Here is a 21,978-nt window from a genome sequence, read left to right on the forward strand (position 1 = left end):
ACATTTGATATTTAAAGCATCGTGATACCACTTCAAACCTTCATGGCTTACTCCAAAGAATTCTGGTTGCTGCAGTCTGCTGTGTGGAGGTTTGTTAGGAGACCTCTGTTCCCCTCACAGAACTACATTTTTCAGTTCCTCTTCATAGATAATTCCCCTTCTGTGAGGGGAATACAGTATAGGGATCTCCTAAGAACATGCAGCAGCCTTAATAAACTCCAGCTTCCAGGATTCTTTGGGGGAGCCATGGCTGTTTAAAGTGGCATCATGGTGTCTTAAATGTATGCTGTGAATGTGGCTTTTGTTTATTAAAGTGTGAGAATCTATTAGGAGTAGCTCTCTCTGCTTCATACACCCCCCTTGAAACCTGAGCCCACCTCATTCAGGCCTTCCCTTAGCATGAGCAGAGTACTATCCCAGTGTTTCCTGGGATACAAACCAGGCCTGTAATGACTTGCAACGCACCAAACCGTATGCAGCCAGCCTGCCATGGCAGACACCACTGGGGGGTTGTACTGAGCTAGTCCAGAGCTCCCCATACACCCAACCACACCATCATAATCCCTTCGGCCCATTTGTAATTCTCAGAACTCACTGGTAACAGCCACATGACGGTTAGATTTTCCCTCGTCAATGACATCCAGGATTTCTTCAGGGCTCGAGACAAAGCGTTCAGTGCAGCCCTGGGGGGGGGGGAGAAAAGGGCATTTGTCATAGTATATATGATGATGTTGACCTCATCTCTCTCTTTTTTAATTCAGGCTGCCGCCACCACCACGCCTCATGCAGCTCAACCGTCCACCTGGCCAGCTTCCCCTGCCTTCTGGCCATAGACAGATGCCCCAGGGTAGGTTTCCCTAAACTTATCCCTTCTGCATTTTGTAGGATAATAAACCAGTGCGGCCAATGGCGAGGGATGATGGGAGCTGGAGTTCATCAGTACCTGTAAGGCATAAGCTGGGGCAGGAGGCCTGAGGATATACACTAAGGTTCCACTGAGGAAGGGAGAAAATTGTGGGGACTGCTTTTCTACCCCACAAAATGGTTAGACCATGGTAATTATACAAAAGTATCTACACCTCTAGTTATTATGAGATTTTTTTTAATGACCAGAACAGTAACTGCTTTTAAAACACACTGCCTTTTTGTAACTTATTCCTTGATGTATCCAAGCACAAGCCTTTAAATCTTGCTGCCTCCCCATCCAAAGCTTGAAAATGCACCCCTGAGGTAACCACTGGCCAGACCCAACACTCAGTGCCACTAGCGCTCTCTCCCTCCCTGTGTGACACTTTCCCAGGAATCTCACCTTCACAAATGGCACCCGGTTCTTGTCCTCGTGAACGGAAAGATTGGTCTTGGTCACTATGGGCAAGGAGAGGAGATCATTCAAAGAGGGCCCAGTTGATCCAGGAGCATACATTTCACTTCATTCCTTCACCAGGGCAGCGCCCCTGACAGTCACTGTTTCCTATCAAGCCCTTCTCCTTTACTCCTAGCTTGCAATGCCCTGTTCATACCATTTCCCCTCAACATCCCTGATGATAACTCACCATCTAACAGATCACGGATTTTGTCCAAGTAGATTTCAAAGTAGGAAACCTGGGGTGGAGAGAGAGAGTAAGCAAACAGAAGAGACATAAAGATGTGGGGGTCCTCAATTTCCCCTCAGTTATCATCCTTGTGAACACATTCCTTTCTAAGAACCACAGTGCTCAAAGTGCGAATAAGTAATACACTCTGGTCACACATCTACACCATACGTCTAATCGAAAGCATATTTATGCCACTTTTGAGCAGTCATGACTTCCCCCAAAGGATCCAGGGAGTTGTAGCTTACCCCTCACAGAACTACAATTCCCAGCATCAGGGGCGTCTTAAGCTTATCTAGAGCCTTGGCGCAAGGACCCCTGCTGCACCCCCCCCCCATGTTTCCCTCTGGGCAGGGCCGTCTCTAGGCCCGGGTCCGGTGGCGCGGGGCGCCAGGCCACCAGGGGCACTGCTGCGCCCGCAGAGAGACGCGACGGAGGCAGCCCCAGGCACGCCTCTCAGCTGTTCAGCGGCTTCAGGCCACTCTCCGGAGGCGCGCGGGCCTGGGGCTGCCTCCACCACGCGCAGGGGCGTCGCAACAGGGGGCGACAGTGCCCCCTGGCCCAGGGCTGGTCCTACGGCTAGGCTGGGTGGTGCAGGGCGCCGGCCCTCCAGGCGGCAGCCGCGGTGCGTACTGCGCCCACCCGCCCGCCACGCTGGGAAACGGAGGCTCCAGGTGGCCCCACAGCAACCCCGGCAGCGCATGGAGGAGCAGCGCAAGGAGGAGCGGCCATGGGCGGCGCCCAGGAGGAGCCCTTGCCATGCTTGGGCGGCGCCCAGGAGGAGCCCTTGCCATGCTTGCCTTCCTTGGCTCTGCTGCTGCTGCTGCACTCAGGACAGGTGCGGGCTCCTGGCGGCGAGGAAGCAGCGGCGGCGGCAACTCCGAGGCTCACGCCTGGCCATGGCCCTCGGTGCCCAGCCGCCTCCTGGCAGCCCTCACACGGGCTCTCTCGCAACCGCGCGCTGTGAGGGTCTGGTGAAGCGCGTGTCACAGTGCGCCTTGGCGCTTCGGCAGCTCCTGCCACCATGCCCTGAGGGCCCCGTTCGCCGAGGGGGAGCCAGGGAAGGTGAGAGGCAGCAGGAGCCCCCTCTGGTTGAGTAGGGAAGGCAGAGGACGTTGCCCTGCTGCGCCTTCAGCGCACTTGGAGGACTCGGATACAGTGCCGAAGGCAGAGGGGGCCCCATAGCACCTGTCCTGGGACCCCATAGCACCTGTCCCATGTCACTGCTGCCTCTGGGAACATGGGAAGTTGCCTTATCCCAGGCCAGAGTATTTTCCTGCCTAGCCCAGTTTTCTCTGCTCTGACTCATCTCAGGCAGAGAATATTTCCCAATACCTGCTATCTGATTTTTAGTTTTTACTGAAAATGCCAGGGATCAAGCTTGGGACTTTTTTCATGGAAGCCATGTGCTCTTCCACTGAGCTATGGTTCCTGTGAAGCTTCTGGATCCTCTGCACTAGTTGTGTCTAGGTAGTTGATGCCCAAGAAATATTATTGAACTTTCCCTCTACGTTCACCTGCTGACAACTACCTGAGGTCCTCTGCCAGCCCTTGAACCAGAGGATCCGACTCCCTGACCAAGATGTGCCTTTACAACCATCTCATTTGAGCATCCCACCCATTGCAAATACAGATCCTTTGTTCCCAGCACCCACCCCTGTTGGCCATAGCCCTGGCTATACCCCACTGCTATTCCGTATGCCTCTGACCTTAATGTGGAATTCCAGGTTCTCATCCATGGAGTAGATGTGGTTGAAGATGTCCTGGGCAATGCGAGGGATGATGCCCATGAGCTGAGGGTCATGCAGCTTACCCTGGAGGAACAGAAACATCAGGAATGAGCCAAACGGATCTCCTCAAATGCTTTAGAGCTCAGCTTTAGCTTTTGGGGGATAAACAGTCCCATCTCCAGGTGGTAAGGTGGCAAGGATCCCCCCTACCACTGGGGTCTCTCGAGATGTTGTTGATGTACTGCAACACCAGGACTACAATGCCCATAACTCCATGCCAGCTGAGACTGATGAGGGTTGAAGTCCAATACCATCTTGAGAGCCACAGGTTCCTCACCCCATTCCACTTTTGCTCCTTGACCTTATGACAGGGCCTTCTTGTCAGTGGCTTCCTGGCTATGACCTAGTTTTCTCCATGCCTTATATTATATTATATGCCTTCTCACCTCCATGGTGTGAGTCTTTCCCGAGGATGTCTGCCCATAAGCAAAGATTGTGCCATTGTACCCAGCCAGCACATCTGCAAAAGAAAGAAAGAGGACTCATTTATTTCCCCCGTTGGCTTTCTGCCTCACCCTTCCTGCCCCTTTGTACAACTCCTACTAAATGCCCACCATTTTACCGATACTGTACCCAGACTAACCTTTGACAATCTGCATGGCACAGGCATGGTACACCTGATCCTGGGTAGTGTTGGGTGGGAAGACACGATCGAAGGCATAAGGCTTGCCCTAGAAGGGGGGAGAAAAGAGACGTCAAGGGCTACCTAGGAACAGCCAGAGGCTTAGAGGAAATGCCCATCCCATCTAACTCACGCAGCACACACCTCACCGCCCACCTATTCTGTTTCCATACTCAACCAGCTCAACAGCAATCAAATCTTCTGCATTCTTACTTGCAAACCCAACTCCAGAGTGCCTTAATCCCAAGTAAATCTGCACAGGCCTGAATATGGAAGGATCCCCTACTACAATCGCCCTCCCAACCCTACTTTTGTTTTCCAAATGTCATGACAAGGCCTTGTCATCAGGGGCACCTAGGCTATGGTACTCTCTACCCCATGAAAGCTGGCAGGTTACATCTTTAAGCACCTTGCTATGAACCTGTTTTGATGTGGGAGGGCTTTATGAACATTTAAATTGTGATTGATTTTGGTTCTTGCTTATTATTCTGCTGTTCAGATGCTTTATGTTTTTCCCCCCATTTACTGTTTATGATTACATTGTTTATTTTGACACCCATATGCAATGGAAGGTATAGGGGATCTATAATTACATACATACATACATACTATATACATATTTCTTCCACTCCTCCTAGATAGACTTACCTTGGAATTTCCAAAGTATTACACCACAGCTCGCCTCTGGGAGATCTAATTATTTACAGAGTTTGGATAAGAAAAGTGGATTTAAACAGCCCCCATTCCCTCAGTACAGAACTGCCTTTTTGTCTTGCTGCTGTGCTACTCTGCTAGGTCTTGCCACAAAGCAAACAGCATTACGTGCTGCCCCCACACTCTTTTTTTGTGCAAGCAAGGCCCATCCTCCCTCCCAGCCAGAAGGAGGTGGAAATCCAGTGAAATCATACAAAGGCACCGGAGGGTTACTTTACCAAAGGGTATGTGTTATTCAGTCTAGACCAGCCTTTCTCAACCTTGGGCCCCCATATGCTGTTGGATGACAACTCCCATCATCCCTGACCACTGGGTCCTGCTAGCTAGGGATGATGGGAATTGTAGTCCAACAACATACGTTTGGAATCCAACATTGAGAAGGCTGGTCTAGACACTATGGTTCTGACAACTGGCAAGTTTTTTGTGTGTAAAATAAGCCAGGCCAGGCCACAAGATGGGAAGGACTGGCTGAGTTTCTGCCCTTGCACACAGACTGCTCTGAGAACAGGGAGCTGTCCAACTGCTAGATGCCTTTAAACATAGATTTGGTGGCTGTTCTTAACGCCAAGCCTCTTTGTAGTGGCCTCTGTCCCTCCATTTGCTGTACTGTAGCTCTGATTATGCTTCTCCCAAGAACTGTCAAAAGATGACTCTTAAAATCAGGTACATGCAATGTAATACTTCCCAGTACCAATCTCCAGTTCTACTTCCCAGTTCTAATCTCCACCCTGTGTAGATTAGAACACAGCCATAGCTCTAGCATCTTACTAGCGCTTGGGGCACTCGGTCCACTTCAACCTGCTGTTGCACTCATGCTCAGTTTGCAAGCTTCCCTACAGGCATCTGGTTCACCACTGTGAGAACAACACTGGCCTCATCCAGCAAGACTCTCCTTCTGTTCTTATGACTTGTGGCAGGATAACATGTACCTGAAGTATTTCTGTGCAGTAATTGCTTAACAATCTGATGCATTCTGTTTCGACTATACACAATTTTGCCTTTTGGCATGATCTCTGGAACGTAACCCTGAGTAAGTTAAGAGTTGCTTTGTGTGTGTGTGTGTGTGTGTGTGTGTGTGTGTGTGTGTGTGTGTGTCTTCAACTCAGAACACCACTTCATGCATTTGAACTCCCTGGTCCTGAATGGGGTAACTGTGCCCCTGAAGGACCAGGTGTGCAGCCTGGGAGTCATTTTGGACTCACAGCTGTCCATGGAGGCGCAGGCCAATTCTGTGTCCAGGGCAGCTGTCTACCAGCTCCATCTGGTACGCAGGCTGAGACCCTACCTGCCCGCGGACTGTCTCGCCAGAGTGGTGCATGCTCTAGTTATCTCCCACTTGGATTACAGTGGTACCTCGGGTTACATACCTAATTCGTTCCGGGGTGCGGTACATAACCCGAAAAGTACGTAATCCGAAAAATTGTGAAAATGCACTTCTGCACATGCACAAACTGCGCAGAATGCTTCTGTGCATGCGTGCACAGCAAACCCAGAAGTAAATGCTTCCGGATTTGCGCAGTACATAACCCGAAAAGTACACAACCCGAAGCATACGTAACCCGAGGTATGATTGTATTGCAATGCAATCCACATATGGCTACCTTTGAAGGTGACTCAGAAACTACAACTAATCCAGAATGTGGCAGCTAGACTGGTGACTGGGAGCGGCCGCCAAGATCATATAACACCAGTCCTGAAAGACCTACATTGGCTCCCAGTACATTTCTGAGCGCAATTCAAAGTGTTGGTGCTGACTTTTAAGAATTAAGATTACTGGAAGAAATATCAACAACCTCAGATATACAGATGACACAACCTTGATGGCAGTGAGGAGGAATGAAAGAACCTTTGAATGAGGGTGAAAGAGGAGAGCGCAAAATATGGTCTGAAGCTCAACATCAAAAAAACTAAGATCTTGGCCACTGGTCCCATCACCTCCTGGCAAATAGAAGGGGAAGAAATGGAGGCAGTGAGAGATTTTACTTTCTTGGGTTCCATAATCACTGCAGATGGTGACAGCAGCCAATAAATTAAAAGACACCTGCTTCTTGGGAGAAAAGCAATGACAAACCTAGACAGCATCTTACAAAGCAGAGACAAAGGTCCATATAGTTAAAGCTATGGTTTTCCCAGTAGTGATGTATAGAAGTGAGAGCTGGACCATAAAGAAGGCTGATCGCTGAAGAATTGATGCTTTTGAATTATGGTGCTCTTGAGAGTCCCATAGACTGCAAGAAGATCAAACCTATCCATTCTGAAGGAAATCAGCCCTGAGTGCTCACTGGAAGGACAGATCCTGAAGCTGAGGCTCCAATACTTTGGCCACCTCATGAGAAGAGAAGACTCCCTGGAAAAAAGCCTGATGTTTGGAAAGATGGAGGGCACAAGGAAAAGGGGACAACAGAGGACGAGATGGTTGGACAGTGTTCCCGAAGCCACCAACATGAATCTGACCAAACTGCGGGAGGCAGTGGAAGACAGGTGTGCCTGGCGTGCTCTGGTCCATGGGGTCACGAAGTCGGACACGACTAAACGACTAAACAACAACAACAAAACTAGCATCTGAAACCAGCAATGCAGATAGCTAAGACAATGCTGATTCACAAGAACAGTGCTATAGACTATTCCTAGTAAATAGGCATGTTTTAGAATAGGAGACTCTGTGGCCCTCCAAACATTGACTAAAAATTGCATCATTCTTGACCATTGCCCACACTGGTTGGGGATGATGTGAACTAGAGTCCAACAATATTCCAACCCTTGATTTAAAACAAAACCCATGAGTTAAGAACAAAAATGCTCTGTTTTCCGAAATGGCTTGCCAGGTGGGGCAGAGCTGCTAAGGTAGCTTCCTGGTAGGTAGGCTGCTGGTGCTTACTGGGGGGAAGAAGGGCAAGGTGGCTTGGAGGCCTTCCTGGTGCCAGTGCACTGACAGGAGCACTGGATTGGTTCCACTGCACTGCGCCAGCCCCTCTTGGTAAGCAACAGTGCCTCTTCTGCAAGCCTCTCCTACATCAATTACAAAAGGACAGTGTGCCAATAAAGTGTGCCCTGCACCTACCAGCTCTGAAACAGAGCAAAGCTGGGTGCACAGTTTCCTATGAGCCTCATGCGACCCTTTTCAGGAAGCACAGGTACATTTTGGCAGGCATCAGAATCATAGATGTCAACTCTCTCCTCTTGAGCAGTGTGGACCAAAACAAAGTTGTCTCAGGGAATAAGGCAGCAAGTCCATCAAAGTCCTCCTTTATATTTAGCAATAAGTCCACACTCTTCCTGTAGGCGAGATCATTTCCCCCCAGCTGGATAATGATGATATTAGGGGGACCGCAAGCAGCAGCTCGAGCCATCACAGCAGGCATCAGCTCTTCCCAACGCATACCACGCCTTGAAATCCAGGAAACATGCACATCCGCTGGCAAACCCAGGTTGTTGCCAAGGCCACGATCGCAAGCCCGCACTCGCGCCCAGTACACGATGCTGTGCCCACAAATCCAGATTTGAACTGAAGGTGAAGCTGCGGAACGAAGGGAGGAGAAGGAGGATTCCACTGCTGCCACGCTGATTTAAATGTCTGCAAACCCTGCCCCCAGGCCGGCCCTATTAGCCAGCCAGAGGTTTGGCACAGCAGCAGGGATTGGCTGCAGCAGGGGGCCGATACACGCCCCCCTGCTTGCCCGAGGAGCGTGTCCCGCCCGCAAAGTCTCCCCTCCAGAGGAGGAGAGATCCTACCAGCCAGCCAGCCAGCCAGTGGCAAGGGCTGATGTTGCATAACCTTCCCCACCAACTTTTTGTGGCTTGGAGACACACAGTGTCCAGAAAGCTCATCATGCTACGGAGGCGCCAGCCTCAGACCACTGAGATTCCCATTACAATGTGCTGAACTCTTCCATAGCCTCTTTGCCGTCTTTCATTGGAAAATTGTCAGCACAAGAGTTTTGGGTTTAGAGCAATGGGGATCGTCATAGGAGGTTAGCAGCTGGGGAAGCATCTTCTCCTGCTCCTTTGGGCTTCTGGCGCTTACTTATATTTCCAGGCTGGGGTAGACCCCATAGGGAAAAGGTCACAAAAGAATCATCTGGTTTGTAATCACTAAAATGGGAATAAGCACTTAGATCACTTACAGCAATGTGATTCCCCCACGGATGTTTGATCGTGATGAGATAATTCAGTGCTTGACTAATTCTCACTGTCTTGCAGGAAGCAAGTATATTCAAGCTCTCTTGTCTTCTCAGCATCTAAACTGGCACTGCTGGATGGGATGACCAACAGCTGTAAAAGGGAGCAGGACAGCCAGGCCATTGTGATGAGAGCAGCTTTGTCAGAGCAGACACACTGCCTGCCTCCTTATTGTGATGCTGTTGCCTGTGTCCAGCCAGAGGAGGGGAAAGAGCCAGGAGCCAGCTGGCTCTTATCTGCCTCTGTTGCAGCTGCTGTTCAGTAGGGCAGCAACTGGGCCCAGCCACCCAGCAGGTAGTAACTAGTAATAGAGTAATAGAGGTAGATCTTCCTAGGGCTTTGAGCTTCTGAAAGACTGGCTCCCTTGCATGACTAGATCTAAGCAACTGGAGGTGGAGTAGCCTTGGGCCACAGCTGCCACCCAACCAGATGCTTAAAGGTAAAGGTAAAGGAGGGACCCCTGACCATTAGGTCCAGTCGTGACCGACTCTGGGGTTGTGGCGCTCATCTTGCATTAATGGCCGAGGGAGCCGGCGTATAGCTTCCAGGTCATGTGGCCAGCATGACAAAGCCGCTTCTGGCGAACCAGAGCAGCACATGGAAACGCCGTTTACCGTCCCACTGTAGCAGTTCCTATTTATCTACTTGCACTTTGACGTACTTTCGAACTGCTAGGTTGGCAGGAGCTGGGACCAAGCGACAGGAGCTCACCCCGTCACAGGGATTCGAACCGCCGACCTTCTGATCAGCAAGCCCTAGGCTCAGTGGTTTAACCCACAGCGCCACTTGGGTCCCACAACCGCGCCCAACGTGCCCGAACCCATGACCCTGGTGTGAGGGACAGGGGATATCGCGAAGTCCCTCCCCTCCTGAGTTCAAGCCAATCACCGAGCACAGGGGAAAGCAGAGAGAGTTCCGATTCCAGTAGGGAAGCAGGAAGTCGGGTCCGAGGCTCAGGCAAGGTAGAGGAGCCAGGGTCCCAGGCGGGACAGGAAGGGGCGAATAAGGGAGGGAGACCCATCCCCCCAACGCCAGAACTACGCAGAAAGAGGAGGGGAAAGAGGATGGGTCTGCCAAAGCTTTTGTGTTGGAGAAAGACGCGCCAAAAGCCATTAGGAGGTTCTGAAACCGACTGATCACATCACTCCGTGTAAATAGCAATGACTTTAGCACTGTAAATACGCAGCACCAATAAAAGAATAAAATGCAGAGCTGCGTAGCGTCGTTACTCTGAAGTAGTCCGCTCCGGCCACTGTGACAGCAACCTCCTAATCCTTTTTGGGCTACTTTGGAGTTGCCGGGATGAGCGTGTCAGAGGCGGAGAAATGGCGGCAGATCGCGGAGCAAGCCCAGCAAGAACTGCAGCAGCTGTCGCTGCAGGCGCAGGGGGAATTGAAGGCAGCTAAAGAAGAGACTAGGAAGGTCCAGGACGACCGGCTACAACTTGCGGAACAGGTGAGAGCGCTACAGGAAAGAGAGCAGGAATTAAGGGCGGTGGCGGTAGACCTCCAAAACAAGCTGGATGCAGAGAAAAACAAGGCGGGAGGGGCACCCCAAGTCCAAGTGCTGCCAGGAAGGAGAGCCGGGACCCTAGTAAGCAAGTTCAATGGAGACCCGAGGGAATATCAGGGCTTTGAGACTGAGATTGTGTATGCTCTTGAGCTGCACCACGCTGAGTTCCCTGATGATGAGCACAGGGTAGCGTTTATTGTGGAGCACCTTACCGGGGCAGCCAGGGAGTGGCTAAGACCGTTAATCGCAACAAAGAATCCTTGCATGAAGAATGTCAAACTATTTCTAGAAGGTTTGAAAACGATGTATTCGTCCGATAGTCATATGGACCAGACTAAGGAGGAACTTCATAATTTACGCCAAGGAAATATGACAGTTCGCGCGTATTGGGCGAAATTCACCATGCTGGTGCACAGATTGGGGTGGGAACTCGAGTCACCCCCAATGCAAGCGGCGTTCTACTTGGGGTTGCATGAGGAGGTGAAGGATGAGCTCTCAAGAGGTCCAAAGCCCAGTAATATGGATCAGCTGAGCAAAGCGGCTCTGGCGGTGGGGGTGAGACAGGAATCCCGGTGGAGCGACAAGCAAGCAACGCGCGCAAAGCGGGCTTGGTTCCCACGGTCGCAGGAGAAGCCACTCCCCCAACAACCCTTTCAAGCCACGCCTGGGGCCAATCAGGACCAGGAACCCATGCAGATTGATAGCGCGCGCGCGCGGGCTTTTCAAACCCCAGCGGCGCCAAGACGCAAGGAGGGAAGGGGCGGGAATTGCTTTCTCTGCAACTCCCCCCAGCATCTCGTCAGAGACTGCCCACATCGCAGGGAGTGGCAAGGAAAGGCGGGAACGGTTGTGCCCTCCCCCACTGACGCAGCACCACAGCAGGGAAACGGGAAAGCCTGGCTGCAGGAGACAAGGGGCAGCAGCCAGGCACAGTCAGCAGACAGCCCCAGCCCACCCACCCGCACAGAGAGGAGCAGAGCCAGCCCACCCCTCCCAGAGCAGGAGTGGTTCTAGAAGTGACGCTCACGCTCCCAAATGGCTATCCCCTGACGGTCCTCGCCCTAATTGACAGTGGGGCGTCAGCGAACTTCTTCTCGAGAAACTTTGCAGAAGAGCACCAGATCCAGCTTCTGCAGCTGGATTTTCCTCTGCACGTGGCAACCATTGACGGCAGAGAGCTGCTGGGAGGGGCCATCACTCATCAACCCCCCCCCCCATGAGAATGACGGTGGGGAGGCACTCAGAGACACTGGCATTCAACGTCACCACCATCTCAGACCCCCCCATCGTCTTGGGCATGAGCTGGCTGGCGCGCCACGACCCCTCCATCAGTTGGCACCAAAGATGCATCACTTTTGGATCGGACTTTTGCCTGGAACATTGCATGCAGCACCAACCAGGGGAGGGGCCTCCGATAGCCACGGTGGCCACCATGCACGTCAAAGGGGGTGAGGCGATACCCAAGCCGTACTGGGACTTGCAGGAGGTCTTCAGCGAAGCGGAGTCCGACCACCTACCCCCACACAGGCCTTTTGACTGCCAGATCAACCTGGTGCCGGGGGCAACTATACCCCCAGCCAAGCTGTACGCCATGTCAGACCAGGAACTGGAGGATCTGCGCGCTTTCATCGACAAGAACCTCAAGCGGGGGTTCATCAGAGAAAGCAAGGCAGCAGGGGGCAGCCCGGTCTTCTGGGTGGACAAGAAAGACACGCAACAGCGCCGTCTTGTGGTGGATTTTAGACGACTGAATTCAGTGACAGAGCCAGTGGCTTTCCCCCATGCCCAGAGTGGATGATCTCCTGACAGCGGCACGCAGGGGCAAGATTTTCACCAAGCTAGACCTGAGGGGGGCGTACAACTTGATCAGGATCCGGGAAGGCGATGAATGGAAAACCACGATGTTCACGCCTCTGGGCTCCTTTGAATATCTGGTGATGCCCTTCGGGTTGCAAGGGGGCTCAGCATGCTTCCAGGCCTTCATGCACCACGTCCTGGGGTCCCTCCTTTTCAGGAAATGCTTGGTCTTCCTGGATGACATCCTTATCTACTCCGATGACCCAGTGCAGCATGTGAAGGATGTCAGGGAGGTGTTGCAGCGCCTGAAGGAGAACCACCTGTATGTGAAGCTGGAGAAGTGCAAGTTTCACACCAAGGAGGTGGACTTCCTAGGCTACAAGCTGTCAGACAAGGGGCTGGCGATGGACAAGGACAAGGTGCAGGCCATCCTGGACTGGCACAGCCCCAGGACGCGCAAAGATGCCCAACGCCTACTAGGCTTCGCCAACTTCTACAGGAAGTTCATCAAGAACTTCTCTCGCGTTACGGCTCCCATCACTGACTGCCTGAGAGGCAAGCAGAAGTTCAGGTGGACACCAGAGGCGCAAGCAGCGTTTGAAAGCCTCAAGAGGGTGTTCGCCTCAGACCAGAACCTGTTCCATGTGGTTCAGGACGCGCCCCTACGCGTGGAGACAGATGCTTCTGATAAAGCTGTGGGCGCCATTTTGTTGCAACTGGATGCCAACAGAGAGTGGAGACCCTGTGCCTTCTTCTCCAGGAAGTTGACCCAGCCAGAGCGAAACTACACGGTGTTTGATCGGGAACTTCTTGCGATCCACGCTGCGTTCCAGCACTGGAGACACTTCCTGGTGGGCGCCAAGCACCCCATCCAGGTGTGCACAGACCACAAGAACCTGGAGTTCTGGAGAACTGCCAGGGTGCTCAACCAGCGGCAGATACGGTGGGCAGAGTTCTTCTCGAACTTCAACTTCTCCATACACTACATCCCGGGAGAGCAGAATGTCAGGGCGGATGCCCTCTCCCGCAAGCCAGAGTACATGGAGGAGGAGGCGCCACCGGCACCCAGGCACATCTTCCCCCTGTCAGCTTGGTCCTGCGGAGCAGCAGTGGTAAGCGAGGCAGAACTCACAGCACTGACGGCAGCGGATGAGTTTGCCAACCGCATCTTCAGAGAACTGAGAGGGGGGGGAGCAGGCAAAAGACTTTGCAGAACGCAGGGGGCTGCTTTTCTACAAGGGTGCACTGTACCTGCCCACCACCCAGCTCAGACGTACGGTCCTCAAGCAGATGCACGACAACCCAACGGCGGGTCATTTTGGGAGGGATAAAACCACTCACCTAGTCATGAGACACTTCTGGTGGCCAGGGGTGCGGGAGGATGTGAGGGATTATGTAAGGGGCTGTGACACCTGCCAGCGGGCAAAGGTGGTCAGAGCGCCACCAGCAGGTTTGCTGGAGCCCTTAGCCACACCGCACAGGCCGTGGGAAGTAGTGTCCATGGACTTCATCACAGACCTGCCCTCATCCAGGGGCAAGACCGCAGTGTTGGTGGTGGTGGACCTCATGTCCAAAATGTGCCACTTTATACCGTGTGCCAGGGCGGTCTCTGCAGAAGAGACAGCCAAACTGTTTGTGGATCACGTATTCAGACTGCATGGATTACCTTTAAGGGTTATTTCGGATCGTGGCCGCCAATTTGTTTCCAGGTTCTGGCGGCGGCTCATGAACCTCCTGCAGGTGGAGGTCAGCTTGTCGACGGCTAGACACCCGCAGACCAATGGACAGGCGGAGAGGGTCAACGCCATTCTGCAGCAGTACCTGAGATGCTACGTCAGCCAGAGGCAAACGGACTGGGTGGATCGCCTGCCACTGGCAGAATTTGCCTACAACAATGCGGTGCACGTCTCCACAGGGGTGTCGCCCTTTAAGGCCAATTACGGGCGTGACCTCAGATCTTTCCCAGAGAGGGAGGGGGAGGAGGAGGAGGAGGGCCCACAGGCTGAGGATTGGGCAGAGGAACTGGAGACGGTGCACCAGCAGCTCAGAGAACACTTGGAGAGAGCCAAGGAAGCGTACAAGAAGGGGGCAGATCGCCACAGGCGACCGGGGGAGGTCATTAGGGTGGGGGACAAAGTGTGGTTGTCCTCGGAGGGCCTTCCCATCAGAGGGCGATGCAAAAAGCTGGCGCCCAGAAGGTTGGGCCCCTTCACGGTCACGCAACAGGTCAACCCGGTGGCATACAGGCTGGCACTGCCAGAGGACATGAGGGTGCACCCTGTGTTTCATAGATCGCTGCTGTCGCCGTACAGGGAAAGCAGCAGGCTCCGAGACAGCGAACAAACCCCTGAGGGAGGGGGGGAGAGGGAAGGCAGGGAGCAACTCAATGAGGCCACGGCCATCCTGGATTCAAGGTGGGGGGTGGGGGGACTGGAGTACCTCATGGCATGGGAGGATGCTCCACCGTCCCAGAATGAATGGGTCCCAGCCACTCAGATACAGGAGGAATTCCTGGTAGAAGAATTTCACGCCCTCTTTCCCCATAGACCCAAGCCCTGGCACATGGAAAGGGAGGGGGAGGGGGAGGAAGCACGGGAGAGCAGTTCACCATGGCGCTGGGAAGCGGAGTTTGAGGAACCAGAGGATGAGGTATGGGTGTCACCGAGATCCACCCAGTCAGAGGAAGGAGCAGATTGGCAGAACATTTTTACCCCCACCAGCTCTGACGCCACGGACTTTTTGGGATTCCCATCCTCCCAGGCGGAAGGGGGGGGCTTGCAGGACTGGGGGGAGGTGTTCACACCAACGGGCTCGGAAAGCACTGAGTTCTTAGGCTTCCAGTCGTCACCGACACCTGGGGGGGACCTGGGGAGGGGTGAAGGAGAGCTTGGGAGGGGGGTGGATGTGAGGGACAGGGGATATCGCGAAGTCCCTCCCCTCCTGAGTTCAAGCCAATCACCGAGCACAGGGGAAAGCAGAGAGAGTTCCGATTCCAGTAGGGAAGCAGGAAGTCGGGTCCGAGGCTCAGGCAAGGTAGAGGAGCCAGGGTCCCAGGCGGGACAGGAAGGGGCGAATAAGGGAGGGAGACCCATCCCCCCAACGCCAGAACTACGCAGAAAGAGGAGGGGAAAGAGGATGGGTCTGCCAAAGCTTTTGTGTTGGAGAAAGACGCGCCAAAAGCCATTAGGAGGTTCTGAAACCGACTGATCACATCACTCCGTGTAAATAGCAATGACTTTAGCACTGTAAATACGCAGCACCAATAAAAGAATAAAATGCAGAGCTGCGTAGCGTCGTTACTCTGAAGTAGTCCGCTCCGGCCACTGTGACACCTGGGATTAAGAGTCCCATGCTCTACCGACTGAGCTAGCCGGGCAGTATAACCAGATGCTTACTCGGGGCCTCATCAAAGCAATGCCATTGGCTCTACTGTGACTCCCTGACTGTGGAATGCTCTCGCCAGAGAGGCTCTCCTGGTGCCATTATTACATGTCTTTAGGCACCAGGTAAAAACATTCCTCTTTTACCCAGGCCCTTGGTCATTAAATAATCTATGGCTTGTTAATTTTGGTGTGTGTGTGTGTGTGTGTGTGTGTGTTATTATGGTTATGTTATTATTGTGCTGCATTATGTGTATTTATTATTATTATTATTATTATTATTATTATTATTATTATTATTATTATTATTCTGCATAATTTATGTTCTGAATGTACACCACCCTGGGATCTTTGGATAAAGGGTAGTATATAAATCAAATAAATAAATAAAATATTACAGCAATAAGATGAGCAGAACCGCAAAGAGAGGGAGACAGCAGCAGCAAGAAGGTTAAGGGAGGGGCATGCAGCAAGGGCAGGGGCTCAGCACCTCCAGAATTCTCTGTTAGGCCTTGGGATTCTCCCCAGGCCACACCATGCACCACCACTCCTTGTACACCTCTCCTTAATTGTATTTTTGGTCTGGCTCGAGTGTGTCTTTCAGCTTTGAAAAAACCTCTGGGTTGGGGCAGGGTATTGAATGTGTGGAGAAACTGGCCTGCAGTACACAGGTAAAATTTGTGTTAGATTCTCCACCCACTTTTGCCTCTGGCCCCACCCACCACTGACATGTGCCCCCCTCCAAAAGGTCTGGCATCCATTCTGAACCATGTACTATCATTCTGCCCAGCCCATAGGCTACTTGCATTGGCACTAACCATTATGAGCCTTCTGGAACCATAAAATGGCAACTGAAAACAGAATCTCCCAAGGAATGCAACAAATGTCGTCAGTTTAGTCCGATGGCTAACAATAATGAATTTGGAATACATAATTGGATTTTGAGAAGATATTTTGAGGCATATGGATGTAATAAGACTCAGCAATATTGAATATCATCTAATTTGATTATTACTTATAAAGTTGTTCATATTTTATAATAGAAATACTGCTTAAAAAATCTAGAATGAGAAAGGGTGGGCCCACATTATTTTTTACTGAGACATGGATGTTCTGCCCCTCATCCATTTCTTTAAAAAAAAATTTTTTAATCGGTATGAATTAAACTAAATAGTTGTACTATCGAGAGCCAGTACAATAGGAGTTCCTTCCTCTCTCCCCCCCCCCATTGGCTGTGGGAGGCAGGATAACACCCCGAACAGTGCTCCAGTAGGAGAGGGGAGTTTGTTCTGCCTGGCAAACAAAATGCTTGCGCTGATGGAACAATGGTGAAAGTGTGACATTGAATTCCACCCTTTTTCACTTTGCTCACAGCAATGCCAGGGAATCTGTGGCCTATCACTTTTTGTTGGACTCTAACTCCCATCATCCCTGGCTATTATGCTGGCTGGGGCTGATGAGAGCTGGAGTCCAACAACCTCTGGAAGGCCACAGGGTCTCCACCCCCAGCTCACAGAACAGCTGGGCATGCCGCAATTTGACCAGAAGCACTCTATACACTTATGCACATTTTTTTTGCGTCTCAAATCCTTCAAATACCTTGTAACTAACACACACACCAGGCCCAAAAGACAAAAAAAATGAGAATAATATTCCTTTTGGACACAAATACAAGACTGCTTATTCTGTGTCCTTTTTCTGCCTTAACTTGAAGTGGTGGAATATGTTTAGTTCCTGGTCCCTTCTCCATTTACAGCTGCCATTGCCACCACTCTCCTTTGTGGCGCCCAAAGCGGGATCTGCTAAGCTTAGAATCAATTTCCTCTTAGCCTGCTCCTCCCAGGGATGGAGGAAGCGGCAGAAATCCTCTAATCTGCTTAGCGAGAGCCCAGGCGCCTGGCGCTGAGTGGCCTAATCAGAGCTCAGCTGTGTTGGGATGCTGGGCGCAGGAAAGTGGCTTTGGGGGCAACACGGGTGTGGCATTACAGAGAGGCTAGGAAGCGACCAGAGGAGGAACTGGGAGAGAATGAGAATATACACAAACACAGAGGAGGGATTTTGAAAGAATTGCCCAGTGATGATCAGTGGGAGGCCAGTCATGGGCACACTGGCAACATTTAGAGTGGGATTCAACCAAGTTTTACTCAGAGCAGAGCTACTGAAATTAATAGGCCTAACTTTGTCATGTTCATCAATTTCAGTGGGTTTACTCTGAGCAAATCTTATACCACCCTTTATTTCTATGGGTGGAATTATACATAGCACTAAGTGGGTTATGTATGTGGGGAACAAAATCCACAAACGAAACTAGAATTTCCCCCTTTTGTCCGTCCGTCCCCCCCACATACCCCCCAATCCTACAGAGCAGATTCATGGGTATAAAGGAGGGAGGAAAGTTCTGTTGGGCGAGTGAACCTCGTTCCGCGCACACAACCACTTAACTGAAAATGAAAAGTGCTGGGGATCAAGTCTACTCTCACCCTAGATGTACGTATTGGACCTAGGCAGCAGTTATTCCATGGGGAGGGGAAATGTACTCTGCACACGCACAGAGAGGCAGGCAGCCTGTGGCTGTGGAGTGGAGAAAGAACTGGGACTGAGGCTAGAAGCTGGCTTGGGGTTTTTCTCCACCACATCCTCTAATAATCCCTTGCTGCTTCTGGTTGACACAGTGCCTTTGTCCACATAACTGTTGGTCCTCAGTGCCTGTAAAAGTCAAATGCATTGCCACCATAAGCCAGGCTCTATAGTTCTATTCCTTTTATGAGTCACAGAATATGATGACACTGGAGGATTACATCATAGAACTCTTCCTGGAATGCTGGCCAGGCAAATGCCTCCAACACTCTTGTCAGCTGGGCATGAAGACAACAGCCCTGTTGTTTGACTTCAGCCTCTGATCCTCAGAGGCAAATTGCTAAATAGCAATTGTGGCTGATAGGTAAAGGTAAAGGGACACCTGATCATTAGGTCCAGTCGTGACCGACTCTGGGGTTGCGCACTCATCTTGCATTATTGGCCGAGGGAGCCGGCGTATAGCTTCCAGGTCATGTGGCCAGCATGACAAAGCCGTTTCGTCCAAACCAGAGCAGCACATGGAAACGCCGTTTACCTTCCCGCTGTAGCGGTTCCTATTTATATACTTGCATTTTGACGTGCTTTCGAACTGCTAGGTTGGCAGGAGCTGGGACCAAGCAGTGGGAGCTCACCCCGTCACAGGGATTCGAACCGCCAACCTTCTGATCAGCAAGCCCTAGGCTCAGTGGTTTAACCACAGCACCACCTGGGTCCCTTTTATTGTGGCTGATAGCCACTGATAAATCTATCTTCCATGCGCTTGTTCCATTTTACAGCCACTTAATCTAGTGTGCATGGTCAACAAGGCATCTTCTGGGAGAACCAAAAATGAAAAAATATATATGACGAGATTAAAGAATATGTGTTGGACTGGCTAAAATTTATTATCAAAGCAATTCAAAATCCCAAGAAAGTGGGATTTGCAGAAAAACATCACAATTTGAAGAAGATATATTAAGATCTATAGTTTAAAAATTACCTAAAATGTATAGAATATTACTTGATTGGGAAACGAAAGGAGAATTTGTGAAATGTTCTATAATTAAATGGGCACAAGATGTGGGTCATAACATTGATTTGAACCTGTGGGAACAATTGTGGGAAATAAACTTAAAATTCACGGCTAGTTATGCGCTAAAAGAGAACTACAGTACTTAAATATGATCCACAAGTGGTATTTGACGCCAAGCAAATTAGCCAAAACGTCAAAATCTAAAGATGACCTGCCTTGCCCCACCCCCTAGCCCTAGGAGTCCTCATAAGGGAGCTGTTCCTGGAGGAAGGACTGCGAGGGAAGAGACTTCATCAGGCAAGGCCTCCTTCCACCTGCCTTGCTCCACCCTCCAGTCTCTGCTGCTCAATTTGTATTGTATTATTTTACGCACCGTGGCTTGCAGTTGTTTTATTGATTGTAGTTTAGAAATTATTTATTGTAATTGTTAAGAGTGCATTTCTGTTTGATTTTTATATGCTGATATTATTATTCTATACTATTCTAATGATTGTTGAATGTTACTTTATTTGATGTAGGTTGCTTATTTTAAAGTTATGTTTTAGTATTATATTTTTTTATTGCGTTAGATTGTTATAAGGTGTACATTCTTTGTTTCTTCAGCTTGTAAACCGCCTTGGGTATTGTAAGATAGAAAGACGATATACAAATTAAAAGTGATGGTGATGGTGATGCCCTATGCTGGAAGTGCAAAGAAACAACCGGCACATTTTATCATTCATGGTGGCTACAAATGTGTAGCCATACAGCCTCACCTTTTTCCCTCCACATGACTGTGGAATTATCTGCAGCATAGAGAGTAATCTCTTTGTGGTTGCTAGGCTACAAATATTCTATTTAAAAAAACATCTAAGTAGGATATGGCCCCTGCTCTTCTGCATTGGAGCTGCCTAATATTCTGTTTGCACAGAATATTGAAGAAATCCAGTGCAGTGAAAAGCGGGCACTCATTTCACATACTGCAGTAATTAACTGTAGCAAGGCACCCTAATTGGGCAGGTGCTCTGATCTGAAGTGCATTTAATGTAACTAATCCAGTCCTGCTAAAGGCCACCCCATAGAGCCACCTACCCCTCTCTCTCCAGTTTCATATTAATCCGTATGAGTGCCCCATAAGAGAATCCAGGTATCTTATGCAAGTCTTATGCCCGTGTCTGAAAGTCCCAGTCAACTCAACAGACTTTGTTCTGAGTGGAAATGCATAGAACTGCACATCCAAACTGATGATATTATGTAACAGAGAAGAAGATCAAAGAGAAATGACTTGACTCTAAAAGGCGAAAGATTTGTATGATCTGAGGCAAAGCCAGACTTGAATTTAAACCAGGTGGGACTGCATTTGAGATGGATTATAAAAATGTATTCCTGAAACCAGCTCTCTTAAGAGGTCTCCAGGTCCTGGATGTCTGATGGGACAATCTTGGGTGAATCAGACACTTCCTTTCCGCCTGACCTTTTCCACTATTAGCAAATTTGTAGCGTGATAAGACTGGAAAAGTTCCAGGTCTCCTGTGCCTTTTTAACAGGGGAAGGAAATAGATTTTTTGACAATGCTGCTTCTACAACTGCAGCCTGCTAGTTGCAGATGCTCCCCAAACAAAATTCTTTCCTCAGCCTGATGTTCTGCAGATGTGGTTGAATGACCACTCCCATCAGTCCCAGTAAGCATGGCTGGTGCTCAGGGGTGGTGGGAGGTGTGATCCAGCAGCATCTCAATGGTGCCAGATTAGGGGGTGCTGCTTTATCACTCCTCTTCTGTATTTTAAAGGCAAAGCTAGTGATGTTAAGTACACAAATAATCCTTATTTTTTATTTACTAAATAGTGACTTCAAGGGGGGGGGGAATCCAGGTTGGGGCTGCAGTATAGAGGAGAAGCAATTCAAATATTTGGCCCACCAGTGTCCCAATTCAGATTGTGGCCCCTACAGCTATTTGCCCCAGGAATAAAGTTCCTAGGGACAAACAGCAGCTGTGGTTATGAGTTAGAATCATAGAATCGCAGAGCTGGAAGGGGCCCAAGGGTCATCTAGTCCAACCCCCTGCAATGCAGGAATCTCAGCTAAAGCATCCATGACAGATGGCCACCCAACCTCTGCTTAAAAGCCTCTAGGGAAGGAGAGTCCACCACTTCTCGAGGGAGACTGTTCTACTGTTGAACAGTTTGTACTGTCAGAAAGTATTTCCCCATGTTTAATTTTTTAAAATTAGTTTTCCATTATACCCCCAATAATAGCAAAATTATAACAATAACAATTAATTCCCAAATTATACAATTATCAAAATGCCAATCAACATCAAATTAATACATTTTAATTAAAGTGGCTCCCCGCATGATGGTTTGGGTGCATTTCAGATCTTATATCATTGCGTTCTTAATTGATGTCAATTACATTTCATTTATAATAATAATCCCTTAGTCCACAGCTACATAATTAATGATTTCTATTCTTGATGTTACAATATATAAATTTATAAAGCTTCAAGTGAGGAACTCAAACTATTTTCTTTATTCTGCCCTGCATGTGAAAACTGTTATATCCATGGAGATTCCTTCTGTCCATTTATGGACAGCTGTTGTTTTCTCCCATCATGGCTTGGGGCGGAACTTAATCTTGAAGTTTCTCAAAGGTCTTATCTCTCCATCCCTTGCTTCTGTCTCGGAACAGGCAACAGTCTGCTAGAAACCATTCTGTCTCACTAGTAAAACATGTCAGATTTTCGCCATTTCCCCCTCAGCCAAGGAAAAAGTGGGCAGTTTTCAAATGCGCTGAAGATTTAATACTCCTTTCCAACTCCCAGAAT

General features: G+C 50.0%; 1 protein-coding gene across 1 annotated transcript in view; it reads right to left on the minus strand.

The window, feature by feature from the left end:
* Positions 1-21,978, minus strand: part of KIF5A (kinesin family member 5A) — a 62,730-nt gene that overhangs the window by 32,323 nt on the left and 8,429 nt on the right. The window contains exons 2-7 of the mRNA XM_035102492.2: positions 3,966-4,053; positions 3,769-3,842; positions 3,302-3,406; positions 1,554-1,602; positions 1,310-1,365; positions 596-683 (exon numbers count right to left, since the gene is read on the minus strand). Coding sequence (XP_034958383.1) covers positions 596-683; positions 1,310-1,365; positions 1,554-1,602; positions 3,302-3,406; positions 3,769-3,842; positions 3,966-4,053 — 460 coding nt within the window. The remainder of the gene's footprint in view (positions 1-595; positions 684-1,309; positions 1,366-1,553; positions 1,603-3,301; positions 3,407-3,768; positions 3,843-3,965; positions 4,054-21,978) is intronic.

This window comes from Zootoca vivipara, chromosome 2 (genome assembly GCF_963506605.1).
Source record: "Zootoca vivipara chromosome 2, rZooViv1.1, whole genome shotgun sequence".
NCBI classification, from domain to species: domain Eukaryota; kingdom Metazoa; phylum Chordata; class Lepidosauria; order Squamata; family Lacertidae; genus Zootoca; species Zootoca vivipara.